Source organism: Carassius auratus, unplaced genomic scaffold (genome assembly GCF_003368295.1).
Source record: "Carassius auratus strain Wakin unplaced genomic scaffold, ASM336829v1 scaf_tig00215567, whole genome shotgun sequence".
NCBI classification, from domain to species: Eukaryota; Metazoa; Chordata; class Actinopteri; order Cypriniformes; family Cyprinidae; genus Carassius; species Carassius auratus.
Window position 1 is genome coordinate 167298 of NW_020528143.1, and position 15004 is coordinate 182301.

At 37.6% G+C, this 15004-nt stretch overlaps 1 protein-coding gene across 3 annotated transcripts in view; it reads right to left on the reverse strand.

Moving 5' to 3' along the window:
• The window catches only part of mppe1 (metallophosphoesterase 1), a 108867-nt gene extending 94780 nt beyond the window's left edge, over positions 1–14087 (reverse strand). The window contains exons 1-2 of one of the 3 annotated variants that reach the window (XM_026260663.1): positions 13503–14049; positions 13053–13161 (exon numbers count right to left, since the gene is read on the reverse strand). In XM_026260663.1, coding sequence (XP_026116448.1) covers positions 13053–13161; positions 13503–13729 — 336 coding nt within the window. In that variant the 5' untranslated portion in view covers positions 13730–14049. Of the gene's footprint in view, positions 1–13052; positions 13162–13502 lie in introns of all 3 variants that reach the window. The other 2 variants (XM_026260662.1, XM_026260665.1) reach the window with 2 other exon arrangements.
• Between the last annotated feature and the right edge of the window lie 917 nt (positions 14088–15004).

Consider the following 15004-nt stretch of genomic DNA (forward strand, 5'->3'; position numbering starts at 1 on the left):
AACTGAAGAGGATCTAGGAAGGGTCCAGTGATATCTTTCAGGTGGGCCAGCACCAGTTTTTCAAATGACTTCATGACTACAGACGTTTGAGCCACAGGCCTGTAGTCATTTAGTCCTGTAATTTTGGATTTCTTTGGGATGGGGATTATGGTGAAGCGTTTGAAGCATGAAGGGACTTCGCACAGTTCCAGCGATCTGTTGAAGATCTGTGTGAAGATGGGGGCCAGCTGGTCAGCACAGGATTTCAGACAGGCTGGTGTAACACAATCTGGGCCTGGTGCTTTTTTCCTTTTCTGCCTCCGGAAGACCTGGCGCACCTCATCCTCGCTTATCTGAATTGCAGGTGTGGGGGAGAGGGGGGATGCAGGAGGTGTGAATGGTGAGAGCGCTTGATTGGAGAGGTGATCAGGATGGGTTGCACGAGTTGTGAATGGTGTGAATGGTTGTGTGGGGAGGCGTTCAGGGCAGGTGATGGGTGTTCTTTCAAACGTGCAGTAAAACTCGTTCAGATCGTCTGCCAGCCGTTGATTCTCCACAGTGCTGGGGGGTGGTGTCTTGTAATTGGTGATCTTCTTTAGACTTTTCCACACGGATGCAGAGTTGTTCGAAGTGAACTGAGTCCTTATTTTTTAAGAATAATTCCTCTTTGCCACTTTGATCTCTTTTTCCAGTGTGTATTTAACATGTTTATACAGGACATTGTCCCCCTTCATGTAAGCATCTTCTTTGGCCTGACGGAGCTGTCTGAGTTTTGCAGTGAACCACGGTTTGTCATTGTTGTAATTTTGTTGAGTCTTTGTAGGAATACACATATCCTCACAGAAATTGATATATGATGTTACGGTCTCTGTGAGTTCATCCAGATCAGTGGCAGCAGCTTCAAAAACACTCCAATCAGTGAGGTCAAAACAAGATTGTAAATCCTGCTCTGCTTCATTAGTCCATCTTTTTACAGTCCTTAATACAGGTTTAGCTGATTTTAGTTTCTGCCTGTAGGACGGTATAAGATGAACCAGAAGGTGATCAGAACGTCCCAAAGCTGCTTGTTGAACAGAGTGATATGCATCCTTTATTGTGGTGTAACAGTGATCCAATATATTACTGTCTCTGGTAGGACATGTAACATGCTGTCTGTATTTTGGCAGTTCACAGGAGAGATTGGCTTCATTAGTCCCCAAGAATAACTAAAATGGAGTCCGGGTGTTGTTGTTCTGTCTCTGTGATCTGCTCAGCGAGTTTCTGTAAAGCTGAGCTCACGTGCACTTGCAGAGGAATGTAAACACTGACCAGAATGAACGAGTGAAACTCCCGCTGCGAATAGAACGGCTTGCAGTTAATGAAGAGTGTTTCGAGATTTGAGCAGCACATGTTCTTTAACACAGTTACATCTGTACACCACCGTTCATTGATGTAAAAGCATGTCCCACCGCCGCGCGATTTCCCCGTTGATTCTGCGTCGCGGTCCGCTCTAAAAAGCTGAAAGTGGAGCGCGCTGTCCAGTATGGTGTCATTCAGCCAAGTTTCCGTGAAACACAGAGCAGCAGAGTGAGAGAAATCCTTATTTGTCCGAGAGAGCAGAAGCAGTTCGTCCGTTTTGTTAGGTAGAGAGCGGAGATTTGCCAGATGGATGCTAGGCAACGGCGTTCGAAATCCGCGTTTTCTGAGTCTCACGAGCGCGCCAGCTCTTTTTCCCCGTCTGCGCGTCCTCTTGAAGCGTGTGATCAGCGCAGCCACTCCGCCGACAAGAATGTCCAGCAAAACATCAGAATAGTCGAAAACCGGTGATATATCGGGAGATGTGTGTTGCCGAATGTCCAGCAATTCGTCCCTGGTGAAACTGATTGCAGGAATATAACTAAAGACAGGACAAACTAACAAAAACACAAAACAACTGCAGAGCACTTCACGGAGGCAGCCATCCTGTATCGGCGCCAGCAACATCTTATGTTGAGGGAACGACATCCATTTCTTGTGGCCAAAAGTTTAATTTGCAAACAAACCATGATGATAGCAACCCAGGATTATCAAAAATTGATTTTTCTTTAATTAATATTAAACATTTCATTTTAATATTTGTATATTATTATTATTACATTAACTTACACTGTGTTCACAAGTGAACATGGGTCTAAGTTGGATTACTAGAACTATTTGAGTCTATTTACTTCCTATTTCTGCTTTCCTGATCGTAATTGATCATTGTACATTCATTCAACTTGAGTGCATAGAAATTCACAGATACTCAAATATCTCACTTTCACCCAAAGTATAATTTCCCTTTAAAAGGAAATCCGCGTCAGACGTTTTTTTCTGACGTCATGACGCACGAGCCCGATTTCAACTTCTGTTGCTCAACTGACAACCGCCAATTTTTCTCTAAAGACTCGGATGAAAAAGGTAGGTTGGAAGTTTATTTTAATTAATATACTTGAAAATTCTATTTTTGGATGTGTGTTTTAGTTGTTTATGAGTTTATGATGAATACTAACGAAATCGTAATTAACCGAATCTTTGAATGCAAGTTTGCAATATAGTGTTACTGAACATGTTATATGTATGTTATATTAAGTTAACGTTAACCGTCTGCGCGCGAGAGATATTGGAAATTTGTTGGGCGGGAAGTGCTTGGAGAGCGGGATGTCTGATTTCGTGCAGTAAAGTGCTGAGTATGCTTTTAATGTAACGTTTGTCTGTTCTGTTATTTGTCTTTGAAAAAATGTTTCTAGCATGATTAGCATGTTGCTAGCATGTTTCTAGCATGATTAACTTGTTGCTAGCATGTTTCTAGCATTATTAATGATAGATAGATAGATAGATAGATAGATGGATAGATAGATTGATAGACAGATAAACAGATAGATAGATAGATAGATAGATAGATAGATAGATAGATAGATAGATAGATAGATAGATAGATAGATAGATAGATAGATAGATAGAAGGGATGGGCGTTTTCCACAAATATCACATTCGAATATTTGAGCTCACAAAAAACGAATATTCGTTTATTTAAATTAAGTTTAATGAGACAGACGTTATTTTTCAGCAACAGGTATTGTTTCCGGCATTTTAAACAAGCTTGAACATTACACATTGTTTTTTATTGCTGAAAACCTTTAACAATGCGTGCAAACAAACAAAAGTATAGATTAAAAGCACAAAAAAGTGAACAAAGAAAAAACGTAAAGCAGCCTGCAGAAATTAGGCTATTGTAGAACACAGCCTACACTTAACTTTGAAACATTTAAACTGTCAGCAAATCTTTTTTTTTTACTTTATTCTATTGTTTTACATGTTCTTGTTAAGAAATACGAGCATGTAAACATGATCGGGGGAAAGTCAGCTCCTTAGTCTGTTAACAATAAGGCCGGCTGCGGAGAAAACACGCTCTGACGGCACAGACGTTGGTGGACTCACAAATAACGGTGTGCTAAGCGAATAAGTTTTGTGAAGCGCTTCGTGTTTTCGTTCATCACTGAATGGGATCCTCATCTGGTGGAATACATGGCTCCAGTAAGAACTGTTCCCACTCGTCTCGGCTGGACTCTATGTAATCATCGTTGAAGAACTGGCTCAGTCTTTTCCGACGAGTGGGCATTGCATCCTTTTCATCGTTGGGTGATCCGCACCACTCGCATCAAGGAAAATGTTTTTTTTTTTATTACTTCTCTCATGTTTTCATAGAGAAACCTGAGATGTTTGTGCCGAGGGTCTAGGGCGGAGGCAAGAAGAGGAGTTTTCACTGCATTCTCCAAGTTAGCGGTGTTTATTCGTTGCTTGAGAGATGCCGCAACAATGTTCTTGAATTCGGTCACTTTCTGTGATTCTCCACGGCATATTTGAAGTAATGTATAAGACCACAGTTCTTAGGGGCCGTTCACATATCGCGTCTTTTGAGCGCTCTAGTTCGTTATTTCCAATGTAGGTGCGCGGTATGCACGCTCAGAAGGGAAGCGATGTGGTTGCGATGCGCACGCAGTGTGATGCACCCGTTTTTTCCAGGCGCGTCCGCACCGCATCGAGTTAAATTTTAAATGCGTTGGGAGGGAAGTGCTCGGAGAGCGGGATAAAATGCTCGAATTTGATTTCCTGCAGTAAAGTGTTGAGTATGCTTTTAATTTAACGTTTGTCTGTTCTTTTATTTGTCTTTGAAAAAGTTAGCTCTGATTTATTCATTGATACATTTTTCCGCTCAGAAACATGATGATGATGAACGTCATTGGGTGCATCTCAATCAGCTCCCCAGTTAAGCAATCAGGGCACTGATCTGGGAGTTAGCCCACTGACTGCTTCCCTGATCAGTGCCCTGACTGAAAAAAAGGAAAAATTAAAGTGATGTCAAGGAGAAAATGGCTTTCACGTTTGCTTACAAACAGCAGGAGGTAGTGAACCAGGAGCTCAGTGTCAGGGATTTCAGGGGGAGGTGGCCTGCGCTTTTCAGACATTACTAGGTATTGAAAAAAGTTAAAGGGGGGGTGAAATGCTCGTTTTCACTCAATATCCTGTTAATCTTGAGTACCTATAGAGTAGTACTGCATCCTTCACAACTCCAAAAAGTCGTTAGTTTTATTATATTTATAAGAGAAAGATAGTCTGTACCGACTTTTCCCGGAAAAACACGACCGCCTGGAGGCGTGACGTGTGGGCGGAGCTAAAGAATCACGAGCGCCAGTAGGCTTTTGCGTTGAAAGCGTTTGGAAGCTGTGACTTTACCGTGAGGACAAAACCAACCAAAACAAACCATGGCTAACAGTCAGATTCAGCCGTTTATTTATGATCCAGAATCAGATCCCGAGGCTGAAACTGAACGAGAGCAGCATCAGCAACGACTCGCTCCGAGCGGGGCTCGAACCCGGGTCTCGGCATGGGTGGGCGGACGCACTAACAAGAAGGCAGAGATATTTGAAGCAGTTTTACTCACCGTCTGCGGTTCCAACACACGATCGTGACCCTTTTCGTTGGGATTGCATCATCCTTAAGAAATAAACGTTACGCAAATCCGTCGTCAAGCTGGGCCTTGTTTGTAAAACAAGTATCTTCGAAATGCAGGGAACAAACACAAACACTTGCACAACTCTGTTGATACTCTGTAAAAATAAACTCCATCCACTGGTCCCTTAATGCTGTTTTTTTTTTGGTAATCTGTGCAGGGTTGTCTTGCCCTGGCAACCAAAAATACACTTCTTTTGTGACATTTCGCGACGCTCTCGCTCTGATCAGTGAATGCCTCTGCTCTCAGTACTCTGCTATACGGAGCGCGCTCTACCGGCAGACGTGCCCTAGGACTCATATAAGGAAATTCCGCTCCATCTAACGTCACACAGAGCCATACTCGAAAAAAACTTTCCGAAACTTGTGACAAACCGGAAGGAGTATTTTTGGAACAGAAATACTCCTTCAAACGTACAACTTAATTTTTGAAACTTTGTCCATGTTTAGTATGGGAATCCAACTCTTTAACAGTGTAAAAAACTCAGTATGCATGAAATAGCATTTCACCCCCCCCCCCCTTTAAAGTTCTAGTTTTACTGGCTAAATACATTATTTGAGTTGATATAATACAATTTTGCATGTGCAGTTTGACGGTTGTTTACTTTTTTTTCTGATTTCAGATGAAAAGCATCGTCAGAATAGTCCATCTGCCATCAGTGGTTCAAACTTAATGTTATGATGCTTTTTGTACGCGAATAAAACAAAAATAACAACTTTATTCAACAATTTGTCTCCTCTATGTTTGTCCACATCACAGTATTGCCATTTTGGAAAAAATTACTACCCTAACTGAACCAGATATCAAATGTCTCCTCTTTGCAGAGGATTAAGTCATTTTGTCAAAAATAACAGAGAGACTACAACAGCTCCTCAACATAACAGAGACATTCAGTCTAACATGGATTCTTAAAATCAATCTAGGAAAAAAAAATATTTGAAATTCCAATTCAAACCTTGCTTAAAAAATTCCTAAAAGCAATAATCAAACCAATTGCTCTTCATGGAAGTGATATATATGGACCTCTCAAAACCCAAGATTTCTCCAAATGGTAAAAAGAAGAAATTGAAATTATGCATACCAAAATTTTTTAAAGCATCTTAAAAGTTATCAGTGCAACCCCAAACAACTCAGGCAGTGCTGAATTAGGAAAATACCTATATGATTTTCCAGCAGCACCAGATCCGAATGCAGTGCAGTGATCCGAGATCTTACCAGGCTGAAGCCCTGCAGTGGCAGGAGAAGAAACTGTAGAAGAGTGCCCTTTTACAGCTGGTGCTCAAACTACACCCAAACCAGCAGAGCACAATTTGGCAAAACCAAATCACACAGTTATAAAAACAAAATGTTATTGCTTAATGGAAAGATGCCACTACATTACAAAGGAAGATGGAGCTGTATTTCAACCTGAAAAGAGACTACAAACCAGCAAGAATCCCTGAGCTGTGTAAAAGATCACAAATTAAGAAGAACACTAGCATGTTGCTAGCATGCCACTAGCATGTTTTTTTTAGCATGATTAGCAAGTTACTAGCATCAAGTTCAAGTTCATTTATTTATACCCGAAGGTAGATTTTGTTTGCAGTAGAGTCCTCATACACACATATGAAATAGAGCACATATCACAAACCATCAAAAACTACATCAAAAAGTTATTATGGGTCCAGATAATACATACATAAAAAAATGGAAGTAAAATACATAAAAACCAAGTACACTATAAGCCAGGGGTTCTCAAGTTCAGATGCCAAGGTGGCCACATTTAAACCATATTAAATATGAAGGGCCACAAATTACAACTTGCATAGTAAAACTTTATGACAATATTTACAGTTTTTACTTATATAGAAATTCAGTTTATTACCTATCTTGCTAGGTAAGTCATGCTAGTCTTTGTCCTATTTAAAGTAGGCTAATACTGAACATGAAAATAAAAAATAAGTGGATTAACAGTTTTCTAGCAATATTAATTATTGTTTATTGGATTAATGCAGGATATGTGTCTTTCAGAACACACTTGTCTTATTTTTCGTGTTCGTGCAATTATGAGGAAAAAACAATGTTACGTGACAGTTCTCCATTATACGGACGTGAACGCTCAGAAAGCGGCACTAAAAGACTTTCAAACTTTCACAGAGACCTCAAACAGAAAGCTCAAACCTTTATCGACAATTGACCCATTGACAATTTGAAAATAAGTTTTGTTTTTCATGCTGTTGAGAGGATTTTCGGCCCATTTGCACACTGCAGTAGAGATGCGCGGATCAGCTCTAACATCACCCAAATCAGCTGTGAAAGTGCGCAGCTCTGAATGCACGAGCTATGCATAGCGCGCCGCACACAAAAGTTGCCTGACAGTTTTACCGCTAGTTTTGCTATTGTTGCGCTTAGCAAGTTAATAGAACATTTCGAAGATATCAAGGTATATAAAGTCTCACTAAACATTCCACACAAATCACAATGACGATGATGAATGTTATTTTTTATTAATCGACCAACGGATTATCGACCGTCCACAATATACATGGATATTGCGTATATACATGGATATTTCCCACGGGGGAAGTCGTGGCCTAGTGGTTAGAGAATCGGACTCACAATTGAAGGGTTGTGAGTTCGAGTCTCGGGCCGTGAGGAATTGTGGGTGGGGGAATGCATGTACAGTGCTCTCTCCACCCTCAATACCATGACTTAGGTGCCCTTGAGAAAGGCATCGAACCCCCAACTGCTCCCCGGGCGCCGCAGCATGAATGGCTGCCCACTGCTCCGGGTGTGTGTTCACAGTGTGTGTGTGTTCACTGCTCTGTGTGTGTACACAAGAGTATCACACAGTATCACTCTTGAGTATCTGTGCTGTAAGCTATAACTTCCTCAAAATAATGGCTGCAGGAACAAAACTGTTTTTGTGTCTTTTTGTTTCAACTTGATGTTGTTAGCATGATTAGCAAGTTACTAGCATGTCTTTAACATGTTTCAAGCATGATTAACATGTTGCTAGCATGTCTTTAACATGTTTCTAGCATGATTAACATGTTGCTAGCATGTCTTTAACATGTTTCTAGCATGATTAGCATTCGACTAGCAGGTTGCTATCATGATTAGCATGTTGTTAACATGATTAACATGTTGCTAGCATGTGTCTAGCACGATTAGCATGTTTGCTAGCATGTTTCTAGCATGATTAACATGAGACTAGCATGTTGCAAGTATGTTTCTAGCATGATTAGCTTGTTGCTAGCATGTTTCTAGCATTATTAGCATGTTGCTAGGATAGATAGATAGATAGATAGATAGATAGATAGATAGATAGATAGATAGATAGATAGATAGATAGATAGATAGATAGATAGATGTTGCTAGCATGTTTCAAGCATTATTAGCATGTTGCTAGGATAGATAGATAGATAGATAGATAGATAGATAGATAGATAGATAGATAGATAGATAGATAGATAGATAGATAGATAGATAGATAGATAGATAGATAGATGTTGCTAGCATGTTTCAAGCATTATTAGCATGTTGCTAGGATAGATAGATAGATAGATAGATAGATAGATAGATAGATAGATAGATAGATAGATAGATAGATAGATAGATAGATAGATAGATGAATAAAAATTAGTTGAGAAGATAGATGCAAAATTTCAGCGGGTGTAGAATTTATTATCATAAAGATGTAACCAATATAGCCTACCGTTTATAAAACATTATCTTAGGTAAAAAAAAATAAAAATAATAAATAAAAAATAAAAAACATTTGTTCATTTTCAAATACACCCATATAGAAGCAGGCATAATATGGTGCCATTTTACTGTCGATTGCTGTTCCCTTCACTTGTATAGTAATCATTTAAAAAAAGAAAATAATTATTGTAGCAGAAATGAGTCAAATCAGACAAATCAAAGAGTCTATCAGAGCTGTGTGCATTGAAACATGAGCTGAATTCCTCAGGAAGTCATAAATCAGTTCTAGTGCCACAAGAACCAAGCAAGATAACCAACCAACCAACTTGTTCACACAACAGCTTTCAACATTAACACCAATAGAACAATTATTGACAATTTTAATTCGAAGAAGACATTGTCAAATTTATTGTTCGTGATTGGAATGCAACGCTGGACATCACATGTAAACCCAGGAGATCAAGTTAAATACTTGCATTGACTTCCCCCCCCAGCCAGTGAAACCAGACTGAAATTCCTAAGGGGGAAGGGCTTTAAACCTTTGTCTTCACAGAAAAGTCCTTTGCCAGAGAATGGCAAAGAAACCCTTTTTATACATTATATATGGACCAGAATGAACTCAAAAAAAGACTTATGAATGAATCATTCCATTGCTTAACTCCATATTCATTTACGTGTAACCCACACATTTGACTATCATGTATAATCACTTATTGTGTATGTCTTTTGATAACTATAGGATACATAGTCATGTCTAGTATTGAAATAATCGCATTTTCTTGCTTGATATTGTCCTGACAATCATTTATTTGTAAAATATATCATAATCATGTTATAGGAATCATGTCCAAAATTAGACCCTGTGAGGCAAGAATCACATGCTTGGTAAGATAAACAATGATTTATGATACCCCAGACCCCAGGACCATATCTGATTGGTCAAGGCAACATTTGAGGGGTGGCCAACAAGAAAGTTTAAATACTTTGGACACGATTAAATCTTGCTTTTAGTTCTAGTCTGCCTGCTGCTATTAGCCATGTCGGCTTTTAGTCTGCTTTTAGTTCCAGCCTTGCTCGTGCTATCAGTCATGCCTGCTCTTAGCTTGTAGCTTTGCTACCTAGCTTTAGCTTGTAGCATCTAGCCATGTGGTTAGTCATCATGGTTCTTTGAGCGCGGTTCCAGCGTGCCTGCCTGCTGCTACTTATGCCACAATGAGAAGGAACACAACCTAGTCTCGTCAAACTTTATTTCTTTTCTTTTCCGTTTGAGAGTTTCGTGTTCTGAGTTAAGTTTTGTAACGTCGACCTCGTCTGCGCGTTTGAACTCCGACCAGCCACACAACTCCAGCTTCAGCCAACGCCCAAGCACGGGCTCCCCAAGACGTCACTTCAGCCAACTGAACTTCCAGCCAATCAGCGACACCGGGATACCCCTTTCAACGGGAGTCCCTTTCACAGGAAACTAAGGCAACGTATCCCCAGATATTTGTTGTGCTGGTGTATCTAATATAATTTTAGTCACATTGAGGAACTCAATGCAAGGGCTAATTACGTGATTGATGGTTGTTCATGTCTATGCAATTTAACGTATTGCTGTAAACTTGGGATTCCATATTTCCATTCTCTTAAACTCATCTTTCCCTAACTTTCGATATTCCTGCAACTTGTGTGAATGTGTGTGTGCGTGCGTTTATGTGTTAGATTAGTTTATATGTCTTAGATTTATCTAATAAAGCCTTATTCATATTGAAAAGAGAAGTATCTTGTGTTTTGTGCTTACAAGTTAATGTCTTAAACTGCCGATCTTGTTACTGTGCTAATTGATAGTGTTTTCACTATAGTTTGGATATTAGTATCCAGCGCAGATTTGATGTTAAACGGCTCGTTCACTGAACCGCAGGCGCGTCTCCGTGAACAGCCGTGAAACAGTGATTCTGTTCAAATTCCCTTTAAAATCTTAAATGATTCCCTTTGAGCTAAATTGACCTGTTTCTTTTACATTATTATTCAAAACAATATTTATAACTTCCAGCAAACATGCCATAGTAGGTTTTACTCCACTATGTCTTTGTTATAGAAACTGTTCCACCATCTGTAAGCCATCCTCATGAGGGATGTTAGTATACTGTATAAACTCTGAACATCAAGTGAAGCGAGAAGAACAGCATCGACAGAAAAATCAACAGCATACAATTCAATATAATTCAATAAAATCCATAGAATCTCGTACATAGGATGGCAACATAGGCAACAAATGGTTTAAAGAAGTAAACCACAAAAGAAGAAATATTATCAGTAAGACTACCAATACCACTTACAATAGGATGAGACTTCAAAGGGTATCCAAACCCTTGTGAACCTTAGTCAATGTATATGTATATCAAAGGTATTTTTAAGCTGAATACTAATTTTTTTTATTTTGCTGTAACTTGGAACGAATATACGTTTTCACTTTAGTAGTAGGGTCAGCACGTAAACGTACATTAAAAACGCATACTGTTTTCAATATTGTTTGGATATTTAGAGTGATTATTGACAAAGTCCCTTTAAGATAAGTCATGTCACTCTGCGGCCATCTTTGAAACACCTCTCGGGCATCCAAGTGCAACTTCTATTACTTTGAATGGGGAAAAATCTAATTCTACAAAACTTTTAACTAGGCTTGCGATTAAAGCTGCGGTAGGTAACTTTTGACGCTCTAGTGGTTAATTAAGAACTGCTTGCATCTGGCGGAAGAACATCGTAGCCGGAACTACTTCTCTCTGTTTATGTCTATTAAGAATCACAAAGGTACTGGGTACTGGTATGCAGCTCTGATTGGTTGTTTTCTTACCGGGAGCGATGGATTTCTGCAAATGGCAATAGGACCACTGGGAGGAATCAGAGGAGCTTGATTTTTTTCACAGATTATCTGTCTCATTCTACTGTCAGGACATAATGACAGGTTTAACAAATATGTAAAAAAAATATATTTTTACAAAAGTTACCTACTGCAGCTTTAAATTACATATTTGAAATCACCAAAGAAATCTTGTAACATCTGTGTCATAAATGTTGTTCATTTTGCTCAAAAAGCGTTATAAAAAGCGTATTCCGGCTAGATCTGCCAGTTGCTCATCTCAGAATGCTGACTGTTTCTATAGAAACTGGGATGCTTTACAACAGCTGCAGTGACTCACTGACTTTACCGATTAGCGATTGACATTTACATTTTTTAATGAAAATAAATAATAAAAAACAAAAAATAAAAAACTTTAAAGGAATAGTAAACCCCCCAAAAATGTAATCATGTCATCATTTACTCAAACCTGAGTGACTTAGGCTTCTTTCTTTTGTGGAACATAAAAAAGAAGGTATTTTGAAGACTGCTGTTTTGGTTACCAATGACTTCCATTGCATGAACGAGATAAAAAATAAAAAAAAAGACATTTTTCTCAAATTATCTCTTTTTATTTTCCATATCTTATGTTAGCCTAAACGTTTATGTTTAATAAACAGTTTTAATAAATGTTATGTTGAATCGAATATTTTTTTTTTCTAAAACTGCTATTTATAATGTCTACTTAATACTTTCTCATTTAACACAAAAATTGCATTGAATAAACTTTTAAGAGTAGTTTCACAGCCAAATGTAATTTGTGATTAATTAAATTAAATAATTTACACATTCTGTTATTAATTAGATAAAAAAATTAATCAGCCCTAATTTATATAATTTTTTTAGCTAGAGGTTTTTGTTGTAGTATCTAAATCATAATTTAAAATTGTAAAGTTAAATTGGTATCTAAAATATTGGTGTCATAGATTATTTATTGGAATATAAGATAATACAGATAAAAAAACAAGTAATTTATATATATATATATATATATATATATATATATATATATATATATATATATATATATATATATATATTTGGCAATGCCAGTAAAAATCTGGCCAAATGTGGAAACAATTTGAAACCCTAAACATAATTTCACAAAGCCAGACCATTCTGTTTTTGCTTCAAATGCATTTTCTGTAGAAGGTATGAAATGTGGACATGATATCTGTAAGAAAAACAATAATAATAATAAAAATAATTATAATAAATTATTATTAATTAAGATTTTTTAATTTATGCTGCTTTAATACTATGCATTTTGTGAAAATTGCTTTACAACTTGACAATAACTTCACAGAATATAAAAATCTGTAAGAATATTTTTTCATAATGAGAGACATCAAACAAACCAACACACAGGTCTAATACAGTACGTGTGCTATTTTCTATTAGGCCTATAACACAGCATAATGACTCATTTTGCAAAATGACAAATTTTCTGCTGCTTTGTGATTGTTTGTTGGTTGTAAATTGTAACATTTACTGTACCTGACTGGAGCTCCACTTGCCCTCATCAAATACATCTCCTAAAATGAAGACAATTTCTGGATTTAGAAGCCAAAGTGATGTCTGGAACGCCCTTTCCATCTGCCATTCTCTGTGAAAAATTGTTACAATATTCTTAATAAAAAATGCAAAGCTGATGGTATTTAAAATGACTTTTTGCACAATGTAAAAAAAAATGGCCTTGTAAATCTTCCAATCAAAAAAAATAAAAAATAAATTCCTAACTATGAGCTATCTGATCAGTAAGGTTAGTTGACGTAGGCTACTGTTTTATCTGTAAAGTAGGTGGTAACAGTTCTGTCCTTAACAAAATTGCTACAGCAGTAAGATGGTACAGTGTTTATATCAAAAACATTTTCAAACCATGGCACATATTTTTGCTAGAGTTTCTAAATAAACGTACTGAGCGATTTTAAGACACCATATCCATACCTTCTAAGTTTGTCGAGCCAGTGTCCTTTGATGGCCCCTAGTAAGTGAGTATCGGAGAGAAATAACGCCCGTAAAGGTAAATGTGAATTTACAGTCTCAATATGAGGCCATGAGCATCGCAGAATAACAGGATAATAAATCACATATTCACACAATACAAACACGCTGACAAACGTGAATATCAGCAATGCAGCTAATCTACCACTCGATCCGTAAATCGAGATCATTACATTAACCAGAGCTTTACATTCAAATACAAAATACAGCCGTAAAATCCGCTGAAAAAAAAGAAAAGAAAAGAAAATTCGTCTGTAACGTGCCTAAGGCAAGATCCATAGGGCTTCATTCACACTAAAATTTATTTTTTTACAAACATCAAAACGGAAGACGCATTGCAATATATTTCCTCATACACTCGCTGTATATTTTAATGAGGAAAAATAGCATATGGCAGATCACGATTTTAAAATCCTCTCAGCGGAAGCACCGACGTTGTCAAGAGCAGTTTTGCTAAACACAGACAAACGTCACAGATGTGCGTGCGTGCGTGCGTGTGCTGAACAGTCAACATCTGAAAGGACACAGTCCAATTGATTACATTCCCTGCGCGCTTGAAGAGTGCCATCCAGTGGTCAGTCATAATATAAAGACTTTACTTTACAGAAATGTAAAATGTCCCCAAAGTGGGTTTGTGAAGCGTTTAAAGGTATGTTCGGTTCACTTAAGTTGCGTTCATTGCTCCCTGCCTCCTAAGCACGGGGTATCCATTGAAGTGGACTTCTCTGATAATAATCACTCATTTGGAATGCCCTTGAACGCCATCAAAATAAAGGCAATAACGGGGCCACCAATGCTCAAACTGAGGGGGTGCCGGCCGTATCCGGGACCGCCCATAACAAGTGAAAGATTTATATCAAGCAATACAAGATATTATTTTAGTAAAAAAAAATAAAAAAAAAATAAAAAAAAACTGATTTACACATCTGATTCAATTCAAGCAGTTAAGGTACAATACATTTATTTTTATTACTTATTTACAATCATTCATGTGACTTAAGTATGTTTTTTAACTAGTTATCATGTATCTTTAAAATCACATCTAAAACCTGCCATAAACGTGATAATTTACTGCTTATTTGGATATGTGAGACTAGTTATATTATGGAGAGTAATAAACCTTGGGAAGAGAAAACTTCTTACTGACTTTTTTGAGGAGTAATTTTCTCTTTCTACTGTATGTCCATGTAGGGGTTTTGTATTCATCATATATTACACATTTTTCATTGAAAACAAACCTCATTTGAAGCTGTAATAATAGCATATTTGTGGAAAGAATTTGGCAAAAACCCAGTGCATATGTGAGTTTGCACCCAGAAGAGCTAGGTTTCTATTTTCAACTTTGAGCAAAAAAAACAATCACAAAAATGTATTTTGATTTATTTAACACAATTACCAATCAGATGCGTTTATGTTGGAATCAATGTATCACTCTAAAAGCTGGT